Raw genomic sequence first — 23,217 nt, forward strand, 5'->3', positions numbered from 1 at the left:
AGTTCAGTTCTAGTTCAGTTCTAGTTCAGTTCTAGTTCAGTTCTAGTTCAGTTCTAGTTCAGTTCTAGTTCAGTTCTAGTTCAATTCTAGTTCAATTCTAGTTCAGTTGTAGTTCAGTTGTAGTTCAGTTCTAGTTCAGTTCTAGTTCAGTTCCTATTCAGTTCTAGTTCATTTCTAGTTCAGTTCTTGTACAATTTCTATTCAGTTCTAGTTCAGTTCTTGTTTAATTCCTATTCAGTTCTAGTTCCGTTCTAATTCAGTCCTAGTTTATGGTTCAGTTTCATTTCAGTTCTACTTCAGTATTAGTTCAGTTTTAGTTTATTTCTAGTTCAGTTCTAGTTAGTCTAGACGATTATCCCTTTTTAGAATCTTTTTTAACTCTTTTATTTTTAATCTTAAATATTTTTATAAATTTTCTCATTTCTCATCGTTTTCTACTTCATGTGTCAGTCGTCAGCCAGCCACTCTTCTTTTAAAATTGTCTGGCATTTAATATTTTGCTGTTATCTTTCCTATTATTCTTTAGTATATATATATTTTTTGTTGTTGTATTGCAATCTCCTGCTTTACGTTTCTCTCATCCTCCATTGAAATTTTCATATTATATTGCATGACATGCCGTTTCTCTGTATATAAATTTTGTTGTTGCTGCACAAAAATATATATATATTTGAACGAAGAAAAAAGCAATTTATAAAGTGCCAAATATGAGGCTCATAAAGGGGTTTGAAGAGTAAAAGGAGGAAGGAAAAAAATGGTTTTTGCTTGGATGGTTAGTTAGTTGGATGGCTGACTGACTGGCTGGCTGGTTGGTTGGTTGGTTGGTTGCCGGGCTGATTTGTTCGTACGTTCTTCGTTCATTATAGAGCTTTGTAGTTGCTGTTGCTGTTGGATTGCTAAATGTGTAGACTATAAAATACAATGCAACGGAGCGTAGTAAAATATAGGGTTCTTGGGAAACATAAATATGAATTATATATTTTTTCCATTTCGTTTCATCTTTTTTTTTTTTGGTTAGTTGCTATTTTTCATCATCATCATCGTCAGCAAGACAGACTTTTAAAACACAAGAAGCCACTAATAAAGCTAGAGTTTAAGAACTGGAGCAGGTTTTAGAAAAAAGTCATTTTTATTGATAATTTTGATATTATATTAGATTCCAAATTTTTTTAAGGTTATGTTAAGAAATTTTTAAATAACTAATATTTAAGGTTTGTTTCATCACGTTTCAAATGTTAGAAGTGGCAAGACGTAATCACTCGTAACTTTCGTTCCTAATTCTTTAACATATTAACATAATTTATCAAAATTCTTTTCATTTTGTTTTTTTTTTGGGTTGAGGTTATGTTTTTACAAGTTTTTCTTATTAATTTCCTTTTTTTAAATTAACCCACATTTCACCAACGTACATACATCTTAAATTATTGTGTTTTCCTTTATTTGTTTTTCATTACTTCAGTTTAGATTAAACAATTTTTTGTTTTTTTTTTGGCGAAAAAACACTTTAAAAAGAACGTACTCAACCTAAAATTAAAATTTATTATACTTTGGTATTGTTTTTGTTGTTGTTGTTGTTGTTGGTGTTTTTCTGAAGGCAACACCCCACTTAAACACTCACTTTCCACTCCAACTACTATTACTCCTACCACCATTATCATCAGCCACCACCACCACCAACGTCCTTAAAAAATTTAAGATTCAACCCTCATACTCTACGACCTCTACCTCACCCTCCTCCTTCTTCATTCCATCCTGCTGCTTAAAAACACAATTGTGGTTGCTATTTTTGTGTTATACAGAAATTTTTATTTTGAAACATTCTTGTGTAAAGAAAAATTTAAAATAAAGCATTTTAACTTTAAAGTTTTCAATTCGAACCTATTTGGTTTGAGTTAATACTAAAATTTCTTCATTCATATAACTGATCAGTTGTAATTTTCAAATCTATTTAAAACTGCAGCAGATCTTTTACTTTAATAAATCATTTTCTCTTTTACTTTTTAATTTTGTTAACACAACACATCGTGAGCATGTTTTAAATCACAAAGATGTTGACTGTAATAAAGCAAAAGTAAATAAGAAAGAAGAAAAAAAAACAAAAATAAAATATATTGGCAACTTAAGGGAATTGTCTTAAATGGTGTTAAATTTATAGCAAACAGCAGAAGAATGTTAAAAGGAAATATATTAAATTTCTTCTGCTTTTGCTTCTAAAAGCAAAATTTACACTTGAAAAAGTCTCAAATTATTCCTTAAAGTCATCATCACCATCATATGCATCAGTAGCAAACAACACCCACTCCGCTAGCAAATTTGATGTTGCTGAGAGTGATACAACCGAATAAAGGGATTAGGTTTTAGCTTCGGTGGTGAAAATAAACTGTAAAGGATCTAGTTTATATTTCGAAATTTAGTTCTAGTTCAGTTCTATTTCAGATCTATTTCAGTTCTAGTTCTAGTTCAGTTCTAGTTCAGTTCTAGTTCAGTTCTAATTCAGTTCTAGTTCAGTTCTAGTTCAGTTCTAGTTCAGTTCTAGTTCAGTTCTAGTTCAGTTCTAGTTCAGTTCTAGTTCAGTTCTAGTTCAGTTCTAGTTCAGTTCTAGTTCAGTTCTAGTTCAGTTCTAGTTCAGTTCTAGTTCAGTTCTAGTTCAGTTCTTGTTCAGTTCTAGTTCAGTTCTAATTCAGTTCTAGTGCAATTCTAGTTCAGTTTTATTTCGGTTCTATTCTAGTGTAGTTCTAACTCACTTCTAGTTAAATTCTAGTTCAGTTCTAGTTAGTTTAGTTCTAGATTTCGTACTATTACAACAACCATTTCGGGTTAGACTAACTATAAATATTTACGTTTTAGTTTCGGTAGAACTCTACTGCTCCTAGTGTTATGCAGGAAAACACTTTACGTTTTTTTCTTTTCGCCTTCAACAATCAACATCTTCATGTTGTTGTTCTTCGTCATCATTATCATCGTCAACATGATTATCATCATCATCATCTACTATTTTTACTGTGTACGTACGTTCTATTCTGTTCTGTGCTGTGTTCTCGAATTCAGTTCAGTTCGTTGGTGCCTTGAACAGCTCAGGCGTGATTAAATAAATTATGTTGTTTTTTGTTGTTGCTGTTGTTGCCAGTATAAAAAAGGAGGTGGTATACGTTTCGTTGAAAAATGGATGGGATGGTTACTGAGAGGAGCAGGGGTTGTGGGGATTTTAACTAGAAAAGTAATAAGGGTTGTGTATGAGTGTGTGTCATGTTTCCTTTTCTCTATATATATACATTTTGTGTGCAAAAGTTCACGAAGGGCTCACAAGCAATTTATCCAAGCTGCTGAACTGTGTTTTTTCTATGCCATTTTTGGCATACAAAATAACCATTAAAGTGAGATGCCAAACTAAAAATAGAATTGAACCTTTCTTTAGTTTAAAGAGTTTAAAAACTTGGGATTTTTAGTTCTCTAAATTATCGAAGTTTAAAATTTCCATTCATTTTAGTTCAGATTTAGGTGAGTTCTATTTTACAGTTTTAAATCAGTACAGTTATTGTTCAGTTTTAGTTGAGATCTAGTTTAGTTCTATTTCAGCTTTAGTACAGTTCTGGTTCAGTTCTTGTTCAATTCTTGTTCAGATCTAGGTATGTTCTAGTTCTACTTCAGTTTTAGTGCAGTTTAGTTCTAGTTCAGTTCTTGATCAATTGTTCAGATCTAGGATAGTTCTAGTTCTACATCAGTTCTAGTTCAGTTTCACTGCAGTTCTAGTTCATTTGTAGCTCAGTTCAGTTCTTGATCAATTCTTGTTCATTTGTAGCTCAGTTCAATTTTTGATCAATTCTTGTTCAAATCTAGGTTAGTTCTAGTTCTACTTCAGTTTTAGTTCAGTTCTACTTCAGTTCTAGTTCAGTTCTAGTTCAGTTCTAGTTCAGTTCTGGTTCAGTTCTAGTTCAGTTCTAGTTCAGTTCTAGTTCCGTTCTAGTTCAGTTCTATTTAAGTTCTGGTTCAGTTCTAGTTCAGTTCTAGTTCAGTTCTAGTTCAGTTCTAGTTCAGTTCTAGTTCAGTTCTAGTTCAGTTCTAGTTCAGTTCTAGTTCAGTTCTAGTTCAGTTCTAGTTCAGTTCTAGTTCAGTTCTAGTTCTGTTCTAGTTCTGTTCTAGTTCTGTTCTAGTTCTGTTCTAGTTCAGTTCTAGTTCAGTTCTATTTCAAATCTAGTTCAGTTCTAGTTCAAATCTAGTTCAGTTCTAGTTCTAGTACGGTTCTAGTTTAGTTCTAGTTTAGTTCTTGCTCAGTTCTTGTTCAGTTCTAGTAAAGTTCTAGTTCAGTTCTAGTTTAGTTCTAGTTCAGTTCTAATTCAGTTCTAGTTTAGTTCTAGTTCAGTTCTAATTCAGTTCTAGTTTAGTTCTAGTTTATTCAAAAGATTCTATATTGTTGTCTATGGTCAACTTTAAAAAATATTTTTAAAGCCTGAATTTTTTCTTCATACTTTGTTTTTTTTTACAAATAATATGACGGCAATAATCCCTCTCTTGTGTTCTTATTATTTTTGTTGTTGTTTGCATTACTACCATTTGTGCCAGGCTGACACTGCTGGTGCTGCCCCCTTCTTCTCTCTTCCCTACTTTCAATTTGTGTATTCCCCTATTCCCGTTAGGAGATTAAAAACATGGAGACGAAGACTAACATTACTGTGAATGTTGTTGAGTAAGTGAGTGTGTGTATGTGGATGTTTGGATTTTTTCCTCTTTTTTTTTGTATATAAATGAGTACGACAGCAGTTGTATGTCCTTCCCTACACTGAATACTGAATTTTAAAACAAAATGGTAAGGAAGAGAGTGTCTGTAAGTGTAAAGTTGGAAGGAAAACACACACAAACAAATAAGAACGTTATAAAATTTTATTAAATCTGGGGAGTTGGGCGTTAAATTAATTGGTATTCTTGTATTTTACGTCGTAGTTTATTTTTCATTTCTTTGTTTTTGTTGTTAGTTTGGTGCCCATCAAAACTTAAATGTGTTTTATCTTTTGTTTTTTTTTATATTTTTATTATTTTAATTTTTGCTTTATTTTGCTTTTTCATTTTATTTTCTTAGGAAATTAATTTAATTTAAACTATTTGTTTTTTATTATTATCCGGGATAGATTTGCTTTGGTCATCTCTTGTTTTTGTTGTAAATTTAAGTTTAAAAAAGAAGAGAATTTCCTTATGAAAATTAAATTTAAGCATTTGCTTATATTTTAGATTCTTTAAGGAGTTTTAATGATTTGAATTCGGATTATTCAAGTTTATGACTAAGAATAAACAAAAATTTGAAAAAATTTTGAAAATTTCCCCTAGATTGAAAAATTTCCCTTTAAGGGAAATTTAACTTAGCAATATTTTTAAAGGTTTTTTAGATTTTTCAACTTAATGGCGGTGTATACCAATTAATGGCTAGGAATTTTTAAATTTCTCTTAGTTTGAAAAATTTCCCTTTAAGGGAAATTTTATTTAAGCAAGATTTTTGAATATTTTTTTGATTTTACTACTTATTGGTGACACATAAACAATAATTCGCAAAAATTTTGAAAATTTCCCTTAGTTTGAAAAATTTCCCTTTAAGGGAAATTTTATTTAAACAAGATTTTTAAAAGATTTTTGGATTTTTCAACTAAATAGCGACACATAAACAATAATTCGCAAAAATTTTGAAAATTTCCTTAGTTTGAAAAATTTGCCTTTAAGGGAAATTTTATTTAAGCAAAATTTTTTAATATTTTTTGGATTTTTCTACTAATTGCGGTGTATAAACAATAATTCGCTATAATTTTTAAAATTTCCCTTCGTTTGAAAAATTTTCCGTTAAGGGAAATTTTATTTAAGCAAGATTTTTGAATATTTTTTGGATTTCTCTACTTAATGGCGACACATAAAAAATAATTCGCAAAAACTTTGAAAATTTACCTTAGTTTGAAAAATTTCCCTTGAAGAAAATTTTATTTAAGCAGGATTTTTGAATATTTTTTGATACTTATTGGTGACACAAACAATAATTCGCTAAAATTTTGAAAATTTCCCTTATTTTGAAAAATTTCCCTTGAAGGGAAATTTTATTTAAGCAAGATTTTTAAAAGATTTTTGGATTTTTCAACTTAATGGCGACACATAAACAATAATTTGCAAAAAATTTTAAAATTTCCCTTAGTTTGAAAAATTTCCCTTAGTTTGAAAAATTTCCCTTGAAGGGAAATTTTATTTAAGCAAGATTTTTCAAAGATTTTTGAATTTTTCTATTAAATGGCGGAGTATAAACAATAATTCGCAAAAATTTTGAAAATTTCCCTGAGTTTAAAAAATTTCCCTTGAAGGGAAATTTTATTTAAGCAAAGTTTTTAAAAGATTTTTAAATTTTTCTATAAATGGCGGAGTATAAACAATAATTCGTTATAATTTTGAAAATTTCCCTTAGTTTGAAAAACTTCCCTTTAAGGGAAATTTTATTTAAGCAAGATTTTTAAAAGATATTTTGAATTTTTTAACATTATTGCTAAGATGAAACCAAAATTTGTTAAAATTTTGAAAATTTTCCTTAGTTTGAAAAATTTCCCTTGTTTTTATTAATGAATTCTCTTTTTTCTATATTTTTAGACAATGGTTGACAAGGAAAAGAAACGCTTCCACGAAATGGCTGAAAAAGACAAAGCTCGTTATGAATTGGAAATGCAAAATTATGTACCACCCAAGGGTACCGTAGTGGGACGCGGCAAGAAAAGGAAACAAATGAAAGATCCCAATGCGCCGAAACGATCATTGTGAGTTCGTAGAAAACAATCTTTTTAGAAAAAATTTGTAGTTTTTTTTATAATTGAGAGTGAAAAAAACAAAATATTTGAAATTTTTGTTTCTTTTGTTTTATGCAATTTGCAGATCTGCCTTCTTTTGGTTTTGTAATGATGAACGTAATAAAGTTAAAGCTCTTAATCCCGAATATGGTGTAGGCGATATTGCCAAAGAGCTGGGACGTAAATGGGCCGATGTAGAGCCGGAGGTTAAACAGAAATATGAATTAATGGCTGAAAAGGATAAGGCCAGATATGAAAGAGTAAGTTTGTGTTTGTAAAAGGAATTTAAATGAATTTTATTTAAATGTTTTCTTCTTTTTTTAACTAGGAAATGACCGAATATAAAACAAGTGGGAAAATTGCTATGTCCGCCCCCTCTATGCAAGCACAACAGCAAGCGGCGCAAAAGGCGGCCTTACTGGCAGTGGCTGCTCAACAACAGGCAGCCCAGCAAGCAGCTCAACATCATGATGAACATGATGATGATGATGGCGAGGGTGACGATGATGAAAATCAATAGATTTAAAAAAACAACAATAACAACAACAACAAATATTATTAATATATGCCCAAAATGTTGCTTATGAGATATACTACAAAAACTAAAACAACAACAACAAAATGATTACACACATACAACAAAAAATAAGAAATTCACTAATTCCGTTTGCTAAACAAAAGAAATCTTGTTTTGTGCTTCAACACACACCATCCCCGCCCCCGCCCCCTTCCTCTTTACTTTTTTAAGTTAAAATTTGAAGATTTTTTTTTAATTTGAAATGTTTTCTTTTAACAATTTTTTTTTACCCTGTAAGCGTAAAATTAACTCAAAATACAACAACAAAACGAAATTTTCAACCATACTCTCTCTCTCTTTCTTTCTTGCTTTTTCTTTACTTTAATTCTCACTGTTTTTTTCTTCATTATCATGATGATTATGATGTTTTATTATAATTAATATAAATAATTCTCTTAATATAAAATACAGCATTATTAAAACTACTTTTTTTTTAAATTTAAATTAAATACAGAAACAAAAAAACAAACAAATTTATTTTCATTATAAATTAAGAAAATTTTTTGTTTTATTTTTTTTGTAATAATTTAAAACAACAAAAAACAAACTCATATAAAACAACAAAGAAAATTACTGTGTAATTTTTTTTTCTACAATTTTTTTTTATTATTTTGCAAATTACCTCAAGTAATTGATTTTTTTTTTATTAATTTAAATTATAAATATATGTATTTTTTAAAAATTGATAAAATCCCCTTCCCCCCTCCACCTCCAAGCTAACAAAATTTTGAACAAGAAATTATATAAAAAGCAAAACTTTTTCTCTTTCTCTTACCTTTCATTATTTAATTTAAAAGTGAATTTTAAGTTTAAACCTCTCTTCCCTCTCCAAAAAAGAAAGAAAAACTTTTTTTGAATTCATTCATATTAATTAATTATATATATTTTTTTCTCTAAACTAAGAAAAATATGAAGTTTTTTTTTTTTTTTTAATTTTAACTTTAAATTTAAATTTAAAAAAAATAAAACATAAAAATATAAATATAAACAAAAAAACTAGTTGCCTGTACGATTATTAATTCCATTGAAATTTGTTTTAGTTTATTTTTCTTACAATTTGTTTTAATTTTAGTTACTACTTTTGCCAACAATTACAAAATTTTTCATATTTCAAAAATACTTCATTCTTTGTAACTACAACTGCGCCACAAACAAACAAACAAAACAAAAGCAACACTTTTGAAAAAAAAAAATCCCACAATCAAATTTTATTGTATAATTCTATAACAAAAGTTGGATAAGAAAGAAAAGAAATTAAATATTTAAGTAAAAATTAAATAAACACAAAAACTATTGCAATATATTAAACAACATAATAACTTTCCCCCAAAAACTTTAATTTTATGTACCAAGTACGTATAAACATTAAACTTTTTAATCTTTAATGATTTCCTCTCTAATGATAGTTTTAAACTTTTTTTCTTAAAAAACAAAAACTATAAAAAAATATTTGGTTTATGTTGACAAAAAAATTCAGATTCAGTTCTTAAATACTTCTTTTTTTTCAAATGTCTGGCAAATTTTGAGTTATACAAAATAAAACAATGTAAAACTTTTTCTTTAAGAACGTTGTAACTTATAAGATTTTAAAATAAAATTTCAAACAAAAACAAAAGTAAATTACATCAATTTTTTTTTGAAATTTGGTTTTTTAAAATTTTGTAAACATTTTGTAAATTGTAGAACATAGTTGTGAAATTTGCTTAAATCTTTTAAATAATTTGGTTACAAATTTATGGCCCCTATTCCGCATTTCAATTCGAATCGAAATTTTCTTCTTTTGGCAACTTTGGTAATCTGCATTTCGATTCGTCTCTACGTTACATAAACCACAACTTACAAAAAACGTAGGTACTATCGTAACGCAGAATACACACATTCGTAAAGCATTGAAACGAAATGGAATTGTTTCTTCTTTTTCTTACTATTCAGTTTTTTGATGGAATACCTTTTTATACTTTATTAGGATCTTTTGAAAGTTTGTTATTTTGATTCAAATTGAAGTTCATAATAGGGATGATATTATCCAGTTTATAAAGTAGATTATTATACAGACTATAGACAAAACTATTATCATGATTATAGACTAAACTATTGTCTAAGCTGAACTATTATCTAGATAAAAGAATAGATTATTGTCTAGTCTGTGGTATAATCCAGAATATAAACTATTGTCCACACTGGACTATCACCCCTATTCTGCATTTCGATTACGTTTACGCATTCAGTTACGCAACGATCGAAAAAAGATATTCCTACAAAAAAAAAAAACTAAATCGTAAGAAAAAGAAGAAACAATTTCATTTCGTTTCAATGCTATACGAACGTGTGTATTCTGCGTTACTATAGTACCTACGTTTTTTGTAAGTTGTTGTATATGTGGCGGAGAATCGAATCGAAATGCAGAATACCAAAGTTGCCAAACGGAGAAAATTTCGATTCGAATTGAAATGCAGAATAGGGGCCTATATACTAGACTCTTGTCCCGGCTATAAACTAAACATTTGTTTAAATAATCACCCCTATACTGAATTTCAATTACGTTTACGCCTAAAGTTACGCAATGATCGAAAAAAAACTAAATCATAAGAAAAGGAAGAAACAAATCCATTTCGTTTCAATGCTATACGAACGTGTGTATTCTGCATTTCAATCGTAATTACGTTTTTGTAAGTTTGTTGTTTATGTGGCGAAGAATCGAATCGAAATGCAGAATACCGAAGTTGGCAAATGGAGAAAATTTCGATTCAAATTAGAATGCAGAATAGGGGCCATAATCTAGACTATAAAATAAACTGTTCACTGGACTATAGATTGAACTATTCACCTCCTATTCAGCATTTTGATTTAGTTTCTGCATTCACTTATGCAACAATCGAAAATTGAAATCATAAGAAAAAAAGAAACGAAATCATAAAAACAAGAAGCACTTCCATTTTATTTCAATGCTTTACGAATCTTTGTATCCTTCATAAGGATCGTTACTAAGTTTTTGAAAGTTTGTTATTGTAGTGACGAAGCTTCTAATAGATATAGAGAATATGAAGTGCAGAATAAGAATGATATTCACCCCTTTCGCCCATCATGATTTCACGTAAAATATGTTCCCTTCTCACTTTTTTCAATCATTAACTTTTTTGTTGTGAAAAAAAATTTTCCTTGTAAAATTTGTTGATGAAATTTTGTAAACATTAAACAGCTGTTTCATACAAAATCAACTATTGTAAATGAATTGTTCACAACAAGTTCAAGTTAGCAATTTTTGATTAGAGGGTGATTATCCAGTTTATAGAGTAGACTACAGACTATGTATAGACTAAATTATTATCATTAATATATGTATATAGACTGAACTATTAGGCAGACTATAGACTAGACTATTCAACTGACTAAAAACTATTTTCGAGACTGGGCTATAATCCAGACTGTCCCGTCTCTAAACTACTCTTTTGTTTAAATTATAAACTAGTCTATTATCTAGACAATAGACTAAACTGGCCTATTGTGCAGACTATAGATTGGACTATTAGCTAGACTATATACTAGACTGTATGATGACTATTATACAGACTATAGACTGGGCTATTAACCCGATTATAGACTAGACTATTAGCCAGACAATCCAGTCTATCCAGACTATATACTAGACTGTTGACCTGATTGTAAACTACACTTTTGTTTAAATTATGGACTATTCTATTATCGTGATTATCTCGGTAATAGAGTAAACTGGAATATTGTGCAGACTATAGACTAGACTATTATCCATACTATATCTTAGACTATTGTCCCGGCTATATACTACACTTTTGTTCAAATTATAGACTTGCTTATTGTCGAGACTATAGACTTTGCTATTACCTAAGCAATAGACTAAACTAAATTAATGTGCAGACTATAGACTAGACTATAGGCTAAACTATTAGCAAGACTATAGTCTAAACTACTAGCCTATAGTCTAAACTACTAGCCTATAATCTAAACTACTAGCCTATAGTCTTAACTATTTGCCTATAGTCTAAACTGCTAGGCTACACTATCCAGTTTATAGACTAACTTATGCAGACTATTTGACCAGATAGGGTTGAGAATTGTTCAGACTTTTGTCCAGACTATAAAATAAACTATTATCCAGACTATGGACTAAATATTGGCCAGACTACTGACTTAATTATTGTCCAGAACTTAGGCCTAGACTATTGTCCAAACTATAGATTTTGTGCTATTATCCAGATTATAGTTGTCAAGACTACAGACTAGACTATTACGTAGACTTAGTTCCAGTTAATAGATTAAACTATTTTCTAGACCATAGACTAAACTATTGTTGGGATTATAGACTAGATTATTGTCTAGACTATTAACAAGACAATGAACTAAACATTTTGTACAGTTAAAAAACTAAACTATTGTTTCGAAAATAGTATAAACTATATTCTAAACTAATTTTAATTGCAAAAAAAATTGTTTTCAAAAGTTGTAATCTCTTCTTTGGGAGGTATTCTAACACATTTCGAATGCAATTTTATTCGAATCAAAATATCGAAAGATAGTGCAGGAATTTTAAAAGATTTACTTTTTGAAACGTTTTACAAAACAACCCCTGGAAAAATAACTGGGGAATCTAAATGCTCTGAAAAGGATAAAAGTTCCTTAACTTAAACCTTTAAGTTAAACGTTTTTTTAAGATTTGTTCAAAATTTTAACATAAACCAAATATTTACTTTAAAAAATTCTAAAGAAAATCTAACAATCTAATGTTTTATAATATATAATTTATTTATAACCTTAAAATCCATTCTACCAGTTTTTAAACAATTTTTATTTTATATAAAATTAAAATCTTTAAACTCTGGTTGTTGTAAATAAAGTTTGTTTTGACTTTTTTTTTTTGAAAGAAAATGTAAATAATTCTAAACAAAAAACATTTAAAACAATATAAAAATTACAATTACACACACAAAACCAAGCTTGATTTATTACCAACAATTTCATAAAAATTTATGCAAAAGATTTAAATATTTTTAATTAAACAAATAAATATTACAACAAATTTTTGTTTTGTTTATAAAAAAAAGAAACATATTTTTATTAAAACCCTGATTAAGAAACTCTCAAGTAATTAACAAAACTTGTATGAAAGGCAATCAAAATTTGTTTAAAACTAAAAAAAACAAAAACTTTTTGTAATGTTTTTTTAATAAAAACAAATTTTAAGTTTTTTTCTTTAAAATTTAATTTAAAATTTGTGTTTTATTTTACTATTTAATTTCTCTGCAATTATTTACTTTTTTGCATAAATTTTTTTTGTTAATTTCAATTGTTTAAATTTTTAAAATATTTAACTAAATATTAAAATAAATAATAAAAAAAAAAAACAATGCAAACAAGTTCAGGCTCGAAAGTATTCCTATTTGAAAAAAACAAGAAAATATTTAATAAAATATTTGAATCATTTTTAGGAACAAATTATATAAATCTATAAATGACAAATATTATTATACATTTATTAATAATAATAATAATTATAAATAACAAATAATTATATATATAAACAAACCATGTACTAAACTGTATTTAGTATATAAGAAATCAATATATATATTCATATTTATATAGAATTATATTTATATATACATTAATACTTATTATATAAACATACATATGTTTATGTATAAGAAAAAAAAAAGGAAAACAAACAAAATCTAACACTATTATAATCATTATAAACATACATACATATACAATAGCGTATGAAAGAACAAAACATAAAGACACAAAAACAATTAAGGGCAAAAGAACAAATCAGTATAAATATTATAAAATTTTTTCTACAGAAACCTTTTCTTTTAAACAAATCTTATAAATTTTTATTTCTTTTCCAATTTTGATAAACAACTAAAAGTTTTAAAAATTTTTAAAACTATTTTCTTAAGAATTTTATTCACCTCTATCGTCAATCTTCATTTCGCGTGGAATTTTCAGTTTTTTCGTTCACTAACTTTCTTGTCATGAAAAAAACTCCCCTGTTGTGATATTTGTTGATAGAATTTTGTAAACATTGAACAGCTGTTCCATACAAAATCATCACTGTTGTAAATTAATTGTTCACAACAAGTTCACGTTAGCAATTTTCCCTTTCGAGGGAAATGAAAATTTCAAGGGAACACAAATTTTACTTCAATTGGCTATAGGGGTGATTATTTCAACGGTAAACAAGAAAACTTTCCAGTCTAAAGTCCATAAACATGTTCAGATTATAAACTATAAACTAGACAATAGACTAAGTTTGTTGTCCACAGGCGTGACTCCCGATTTCGATTCCAAAGGAAAAGCTTTCGAAACACAATGTATTTAATATACAAATTCCTAAATATTTCCTTTCGAATCGAGTAACTTTTCCGACTATTATATGAACCTGTCTAAACTTGTTTTAGACTAAAAGCTAAACTATTGTCCATATTACAGATCAGACTGTTATCTAGACTATAGATTAGACTATTGTTGTAGACTACAAACTAAACTATTCTTCAGATAATAAACTGTTGTCCAAACTAGATCAAACAATTGTCCGATCTATAGATTTGACTTATGTCCAGATTATAGACAAAACTTTCTCCTAGGCTATAGTCCTAAACGAGTCTAAACTTTAGATTTAAAGCTAAACTATTGTCCATATTGCAGATCAGACTGTTGTCTAGACTATTGTCGAAGACTATAGTCTAAAATATAAACTAAACTATTCTTCAGATAATAAACTATTGTCCAAACTGGACTTATGTCCAGATTATAGACAAAACTTTCTCCTAGGCTATAGTCCTAAACGTGTCTAAAGTTTAGATTAGAAGCTAAATTATTGTTGTAGACTATTGTCTAAAATATAAACTAAACTATTCTTCAGATAATAAACTATTGTCCAAACTAGTTCAAACAACTGTCCGATTTATAGATTTGACTTATGTCCAGATTATAGACAAAAGTATTTCCTAGATTATAGTCCTGACTATAGAATAGACTAATATCCAGACTATAGACTAAATTTTTCTTTAGGCAAACGTTTAGACTATAAACTAATCTATTGTATAGACTATATAAAAGGCTATTGTCAAAATTATAGCTAGACTATTGGGCAGACCATGTTTTGACTATAGACTAGACTATTTTCAAGACTTTAGACTAGACTTTTGTAAAAACTATAGACTAAACTATTGATTAGACTTTGCGCTAAACTACTGTCAAAAGTATAGGCTATTGCTGAGATTGTGGATTAAACTATTGTCCAGATTATAAACTATAGTTAAAGACTAGACTATTGTCCAGACTATAGACTAGACTATTGTACAGACTATAAACTAGGCTATTGACTAGACTATTGCCTAGACTAGACTATATTATTGTGTATACCTTAAACTAGGCTATTGACTAAACTGTTATTCAGACTATAGGTTAGAATATTGTTGAAACAATATACAACAACTATTGTTCACCACATAGATTAAACTAATGTCCAAACTACAGACTGTGCAGACTATAAATTACACTATTATTCTGACTATAGGCTGGGTTGTTACCTGGACTTTTGACTAGACAATTGTTTAGACTTTAAACAAAACTATTAACCAGACATAAACTAAACTATTGGCCAGAGTTTGGACTATTGTATACTAAATAAATTGTCCAAAATATAGCTTAGAATAAAATGCGCAGACTATGGATTAAACAAAATATTGTCCTGACAAATAAACTAAACTATAGACTAGACTATGGCCTAGATTATAGTTTATAAGCTAGTGTATAGCAAAGACTCTAACCTATACTATAATCTAGATTACAGACTGCACTTTTGTTAAAAAAAAGTTGTTTTGATGTTTAAAGGGTTTTTGACACTTTGTTGTTGTTTACAAGCCACACAAAACAGCTGGGTTTTTATAAACAAAAAGTAAATATTGGATTTTTTTTAAAAGAGAGAAAATTTTGTTGTTTTGATGTTTAAAGGGTTTTTGACACTTTGTTGTTGTTTACAAGCCACACAAATCAGCTGAGTTTTCATAAACAAAAAGTAAATATTGGATTTTTTTAAAGAGAGAGAAAATTTTGGTTTAAAATTAACAAAATAGCAACTAGCTTAGAACTAAAAACTATTTTTAAAATAAAACACCAATATAATGCTTAAAATAAAAGAAAAATAAACTAAAAAGAATGTGTAAAAAAACAATATTAAAAATAAATATTAAAGAAAATGGAATTAGTATTAGACAGAAAACAAAAAATTAGACTTCCACAGTTATCTAAACATAAGAAAACTAAAACAAAAATTACAAAAATCTATAAAAACACCTCCCTTTCTCCCCCTCCAAGAAAAAAAGAGAAGAAATCATATAAAAACAACCATAAGCAACTAATAATTTCTTTTTTTATTTACAAATATTTTTTTTAAATTTTTTAGGTTATAATTAAAAATTTACTTTCTTAAAAAGTTTTATTATGTTTAAAATGAAAAAAAAACAAAACAATTTTATAATTTAAGTTTTTAAGTAGTTTTTAAAAGTTTTTTTTATAATTTTAAAACAAAAACATTAAAGTAGTATTAATGAAGTTAAATAAAAAGTGAATTACAATTTTAGGTTTTTTTCTTATTACTTTTTATGCTTTAAAATAAAAAATACATAAAAAACAAAAATTTTTAACTTTTAAAATAATAATAATAAAAAACAATAATTATTAAATAAAACAAGTTAAAACTAAAAAACAAGAAATTATTAACAATTTAAAAATTATGTTTTAAATTTACAAAATTTATTTAAAAACACACACACACACAAAAAAATACTGAAAATTTCTAAAAATAAAAAAAATAAATAAAAAACAAAACTAAAAACAATTGTGAAATTATTAAATTTAATTAGTTTACTTAAAAAAAAAACAATAAGCAAAAAACCCGAAAGAAAAATGTTGCATATTTTAGGGCATAATATATAAGTAATAAACAAAACTTAAAAAAAACGCAAAATTTTTAGGCCTAAATATTAGTTTAATTTCAAAAAAATATATATTAAAAACTTACATTACAAAAACAAAACAGCGGCAAGTTTGTTATTATAAAATAAAATGTAAATTTTTTTTAGCAAGTATACATATTTAATCCAAAACCCAAAAAATTTTACAACACTCAAAACATAACCTTAAAAATGTATATTTTGGTTAAAACAATAAAACAACGGTCATTCTACATTATTTTCAAAATATCTACAAAAAATTGGCATAAAATGATATATAAATTTGTAATTATAATTAAAAAAAACAAAATTTTAGCATATAATAAACAAAAAATCCTCATATTTGAAAAAAAACTATTATTATTATAATAAAAAAAAACAACAACAAAATTAATGCAATATACATGAAAATAAAACAAAAAAAAATTGTCATCATACTTTATATACCATTTAAAAACAACAACAACAACATACATTTATAATTATTATAGGTTTAAAAAACTACAACAACATCTAAAAAAGAAAATTATATAATAATACAAAAATAATAATTCAAATTTAAACTAACAAAAAAAATGTATGAACAGAAAGAAAATTTGAATAATATTTAAAATAATACAAAAAAAAAAAAAAAACATCTTACAGTTCTTACTGATAATATATATATAATAACAGATCTTAAGTTTAAAGAGCGAAAAAAAAACAAGAAATAAGTGACAAAATAAAAATTAAAAAAAAAATAATAAAAATATTAAATAAAATATTAAAAAAAATCCCAAAAAAAGTAATAAAACACAAAGAAACAAGAAGTGTTATTATTTTAAGAAATTTTCAAAATCGAATGAAAAAATTATCGGATAAGTAAGTAATGAATCGGACAACCGAATTCGTCCTCGGAAGTATCTGCACCACTAGCAACTTCTTTGGTTCTGTCATGTTTCAGGTACCGGAACCTGACAGTGCCAACACCAAACTTAGCAACACCTCCATCGCATCCAGGACTTCTAAGGACTTACGATCCACAGCGAATCAAAAGTCCTTGCTAATACTGCCAATATTACCGTTTTTACGGGTAGTGGAATCCACACTGTTACTATTGACCGTAGTGGCAGTTCGAAAGCCTGTATCACCTCAAGCATTGCTACTGGCTTAATGTCGCTACATTTGCCAATTGTCGATTTTAAGAATTCCAAGGAATTCTTGTTTCCGCAATTGACAACCTTCACGCCCTTAACCCAGTCTGCACCATTGAAGGATACATTCTCCGACCCACCCTCAAAGATTACGATTTTATCAATCAGCCTGCCTTCAATTGATTGCCAAAAATCGGTACTGATCCTCCCTTCTGGATCATTCCGATCAATGACTGCCACTTGAAGGCACACTTCCAGACTGGTTGACTTTTTCACCTTCTTACTATATGAAGAGGGTTAATTATCACCAGATCTGGCCCTCTTGATTGTCTTCTTACGGGGACCTTTAGGAGCGCCAGCCGGGGTGACTTTGACACCACTGGTTTGGAGAGTTGGTCACTTCCGGAGCATTTTCCCTTAGGTCAGAGGAGAGCGGGCCGGAAGTTTACCGGTCCTCTTTACCGTACCTGGTGTCGTGTCCACCTTGCTAGGGCTTTTGGGTGGTAGACCTTTAACCTCCGCAGCTCGCTCCGAAGACATGATCGCATTGGTTACCGGGATACCACCCTCTTTACCTTTTGGCAGACTGCAGCTTGATGTTGCTATCGATCCACCACTCTTTTGAGTGTTAGCCGGGTTAATTGCAGCATCCACCTGTTGTCTCCCGGAAGTGGACCAACGCAGAACGTCACCAACGGGACTAAACTATAGTGTAGATTATTGTCCAGACTGTAGACTAGACTATTGTCCAAACTAATAACAATTGTCCGGACTATATACTAGACTAGAATATACGTCAGACTATAGATTAGAATATAATTCATACTAAAGCTAGAATATTGACTAAAATATAGTCCAGAAAATAGACTATAGTTTTGGACCATAGAACATACTACAGTTGAGACTATAGACAAGACTATAATGCACACTACAAATTAGACTATAGTGCAGGCTATAGACTAGCCTATATTCAAAACTATAAACTTGCCAATAGTCCAGACTATAGACTGTATTATAGTCCTAAAGACTGCACTATATACTACACTTTACACTAGGCCATAGACCTGACGATACTCCTGACTGTAGAATAGATTAAAGTAAAAATTGGACTTTACATAAAGCATAGATCGTCCAGACCAAACTGTCAAAAAAATTCGAAATAACTCTTTATTTTTAAAAGACTTTATATTTTTATTAGCTAATTTGCAAAATATTATTTTATTTTTGATAATTTACCATAAAAACTATTATTTTTTTAAATTAAACATTTTCTTTTAACGAATCTCCCTCCTTTCACACATTGCCAACTATTAAACTAGAAAAATAAACATTGGCAACATACAACTCATACATCTAGTTGGCAACTGATCTTTACCGTTTGACAGAACAACAATTTTTACAGAACATAAATATTTTGTTTATTTTCTTTACTTTTTTTTTGGGTATCGCCCAAATTTTAAACAAAAAATTATTAAAAAAATTAAATGTAAATTATAACAAAACCAAAGCAAAAAACACAAAACAACATTCCAAAGTAATAAACTAAATAAAATGTTAATTAATTTCATAAAATAAACTAAGAAAACCATTAGAAAAACTACAATAAACATGAATCAAATATCGAATAACAAAAGTGAAAATAAACCCCCACTAACAAATACAACTATTCTAACGTATACTGCGGGTTCTAGCAGTAGTGCAGCTAATGAAGTCATAGAAACAACAAATGAATTGAGTGCGCTGCAGTGTAAACCGTATTTGTTAATGCAACAGCAGCAAAGCCGAGAGAAACACTTGAAACAATTGCATCCAGCTCATCATTTTAGCTTTGGTAGTATAGCAAAGTTAAGACAAAATTCATGGATGGAAGTGGATGCTTATAGAGGTGATGGTGGCATGGGCCTAAAGGCTGGAGATTCTAATGCTAGCATTAGTTATGGAGAGATTCTTTCGACAGCAATTTCCATAATATTTCGTGCAATAACTGTGTGTATTAATGTCAAATTGGCTATGAGTTATTATAGTCAAGGACATCAAGATTACTTTATATGGACCGTAATATGTATAGTGACACCCATGATTGTAACAATTCTAATACATGCCAATATGTAAGTCTTTCAGTTTAATGTGTTTTGAGATGTTATTTGATGTCTTGATTATTGTAGGTGCTATCAGGATGATAAATTTAGCGGTGGTTTTTGTCAATTTCTACAAACTCTTTGTTTGGTTTTAATATCTTCATTTTTGTTTCGCTATTGGAATTCTTTAACTTATGCCATCAAGTGTAAGAGGGCTGAGATAAGGGGCGATAAGTTGGAGCAATTAAAGTAAGTGCAATTTTTATTATTTTTAATTGTTTATTCAGGAATTAGTTTTGTTTGAAGAAATTTAGAATCAAATGAAACGATATTATTGTTCAGTATATAGTTCAGACTATGGTGCAGTCTAAATACTAGATTAAGGTGCATACTACATACTCGATTATGGTGCAGACATTAGTCTAATGTTTAGATTAAAAACTTAGCTAGTATCTAGACTATAAACTAGATTATAATCCAGACTATAGTCTAGACAATTATCCAGACTATAGGTTGGGCTATTATCAGACTATAAACAAGTCTTAGTTGCAGACTTTACAACAGCCAAATGTTCAGACTATAGAATAAACAAAAACAGCCTACCGACCAAACTATTGTTCAGAATATAGTCGAGACAGTATAGTATTGATCTATAGCTTACTACTCTCCAAACTTTAGTCCAGACTATAATCTAGATAATTGTCCAGAGTATTATGTCCACACTATAGACCAGATAGGATAGACTACTGTCCAGACTAATGAGTAGACTATAGTCCATATAAAAGATTAAGAGACTATTGTCCGGAATAGAGACTTAATAAAGCCCAATGTCATTCTTAAAGTCTTTTTCGAAACAATCAAGAATTTTACTTAAAAAAAAATCCAAAAAACTTTATTCATGATTTTAGAAACTACAAACTAAATATACGAGAAGAAAGTGATGTAGCGTTTATAAGACTATTTGAGTGTTTTCTGGAGGCAGCACCACAGAAAATATTACAAATATCAATAGTTTTAGCCCACATAGATAAAATCACAAGTAAGTACCCTACCAAAGTAAAACTAATGAAAAATTTATTAATATATCCTTAATATTCCCGCCTTAACCACAAGATTTACAAACTATAGCCATAATCTCGTATTTTGGCAGCATGGCCTGGTGTCTATCCGTCTATCATCGTTATAATCGTTATTCACAAAGTGATAAATACAATATAAGTACAAATGGTGTAATTTTACAATTATGTTGGCATTTTTGTATAGCAGGTAAATCGTATGCTTCGCAAAGTTTCATTTTCATCAAGTAAATTAAATGGTTTTTCTTTATTCTTCCCCTTTTTTTTAGTCTCCCGCTCGCTTTGTATATCTTTTGTAGCCAGCATTTTCCCCTTGTGGCTTCTAATCGCTTGTCTAGTCCATGCTTTACTCTTTGGTTTTGTCACCTTTATAGTTGAACGTCCCAAATTTGCCCGCTGTTCTTTTTGTAATTTCCTTTTCTGTTTGGTCTTGGGTATAGTTTATATTTTCACGTATATTTCTGTACGTGATGCTCCCACTCGCTATAAATATCTCTGCTATTATATATTTTGTTCTCTAGAGAATATCGTTTGTGTTTTATTGTTTATTTTCTATGCTGATAATGATTTACGATCGTTGGCTGTATTATTTTATCCTTTGTGTGCCATGGCATTGGCATTTTACTATGTGGGCATAGTATTTATGGTTATTTATTATTTGTACTTCCATCCGCGTATTACAGCCAGAAATTCGAAACGTATTATTAACAATAATTGAATGAATTCCAAAGTTATTTAATAATTAGTATATAAGATGGACTAACGACACAATAATTACAAAGAATATGAATATTTATATCACAAATTTACTCATTTAGATTTAAGATAACTATAGAAATATTTTTAAATATTTATGATTTAAGAATTACAATAAAATGCAATATTTTGTATGGAATAAGTAAATTGTGTTTATTTTCTTTGTTTAGTAGATAGATAGATAGATAGATAGATAGATAGATAGATAGATAGATAAATAGATAGATAGATGGATAGATAGATAAATGGATAGATAGATAGATAGATAGATAGATAGAAAGATAGATATATAGATAGATAGATATAGATAGATAGATAGATAGATAGATAGATAGATAGATAGATAGATAGTTATATAAGATAGATAGAAAGATAGATAGATAGATAGATAGATAGATAGATAGATAGATAGATAGATAGATAGAGATCTTCTCTTGTGAAACTTTAAATGCATAGGAAACCCCTTGTTCTTTCATTCTCATTTTAACTTCTCCAGTCTCATTTTCAAAATCGTATCGTTTTAGGTTTGAAGTCTTAAGACCTTGAAGTCCCAATCTATACATTTTTTTAAAATAAAACCACATTTTTCATTTTGCTTGACTAAAAATCTTAATTTATTTCATATTTTGTTCACTGTTAAACAATACATTCGTTACAACTTCAAGTTATTTTTAGAAATGACAACTTAATAAAGATTAAAATGGACAATTAAGAAAAATAAAAACAAGAGTTTTAAAATATAAAAAAATTGCTAAAATCCCACAAAGTAATTAAATAAAAAGCAAAAAAAAAAAACAAAAAAATTATACAAAAACTCGATATTCAAACAATTCAACAAAATCATAATTTCTAACAAAATTTTGTTAATTGTTTTACATCGTAATTCTCAATAAAAAGCTATTAAAACTTGTAGGAAACTTAAAATTGCTTAGATATTTAAAATTAAAGTTTTAAGCAAAAAAAAAAAAAAAAACTTTAAAAGAGTCTAAAATTTTCTAAAACAAAAATAGGCAGTTGTTAAAAAAATAAAACAATTTTATTAAACAATTTAAATAAAATTGGAGTTGTTGTAGTTCAAATAAATAAATTTCTTTAGAAAGTTTTTTTCTAAATAAATTTACTTTCACTCAAATTACAAATATTAAAGAAAATTTACAATTTAGTTTTATTTAATTAATTTTATCATCTCATCCACTTAAATGAGTATTAATGCTCATGTTTTTTTTATATATTATAACTAAAAAATATTTAAGGAGGATTGCTTTCTTTTTTGTTTATATAGTTTTAGATAAAATTTGTACTAATTTTTAGTACAAAGTTTGTTTTGTAAATTATTAACAAGTTTGAAGGAAGAAAAAACTTAATTATAATAAAAATAGAATATTAAAAAAAAAAAAATAAAATTATAATAGCACATCATTAACATCTTTATAATAAAAATTAATACACAGTTTTTAAACTAATAAAAAAACTAAAACTGAAATTATAATAAAATAAATTTAATTGTTTTTTTTTTTAAACATTTGTTTATATATAATTAACATGTATTTTAATGTTGTATGTTTGCAGTTTTATTTTTATGTTTACGAGTAATAGTATTGCAGAGGCATTGTTTTATGGTTTTCTATTACAATTTAATTTTACACTTTTTAATGTTTAGTTTCAGTTTTACAGTTCATGCTTAAAGGACGAAGTAAATTTAAATATTTTTTTTTTAATTTCTCAAAACTTTTAGCTACATTTCGTTGCCCAAGTGGAACAAGCTTACTTTGAAACATATTATCTTGATTACACCATT

General features: G+C 27.9%; 2 protein-coding genes across 5 annotated transcripts in view; both read left to right on the forward strand.

Annotated features, from left to right (window-relative positions):
* LOC111684194 (high mobility group protein DSP1) overlaps nt 1-7,666 on the forward strand; it is a 58,569-nt gene extending 50,903 nt beyond the window's left edge. For all 4 annotated transcript variants that reach the window (XM_046947508.1, XM_046947510.1, XM_046947509.1 and 1 more), the window contains 3 exons: nt 6,610-6,773; nt 6,889-7,063; nt 7,132-7,666. In XM_046947508.1, coding sequence (XP_046803464.1) covers nt 6,610-6,773; nt 6,889-7,063; nt 7,132-7,323 — 531 coding nt within the window. In that variant the 3' untranslated portion in view covers nt 7,324-7,666. The remainder of the gene's footprint in view (nt 1-6,609; nt 6,774-6,888; nt 7,064-7,131) is intronic.
* An 11,315-nt stretch (nt 7,667-18,981) lies between these two features.
* On the forward strand, nt 18,982-21,558 carry LOC111684198 (XK-related protein 4). Its single transcript, XM_023446328.2, has 5 exons — nt 18,982-19,617; nt 19,675-19,836; nt 20,496-20,626; nt 20,701-20,853; nt 20,933-21,558. Exons 1-5 carry the CDS (start codon nt 19,118-19,120, stop codon nt 21,379-21,381), a joined length of 1,395 nt encoding a protein of 464 aa, XP_023302096.2. The 5' UTR covers nt 18,982-19,117; the 3' UTR covers nt 21,382-21,558.
* Nucleotides 21,559-23,217: the final 1,659 nt, after the last annotated feature.

The sequence above is a fragment of the Lucilia cuprina genome, chromosome 3 (assembly GCF_022045245.1).
Source record: "Lucilia cuprina isolate Lc7/37 chromosome 3, ASM2204524v1, whole genome shotgun sequence".
NCBI classification, from domain to species: Eukaryota; Metazoa; Arthropoda; class Insecta; order Diptera; family Calliphoridae; genus Lucilia; species Lucilia cuprina.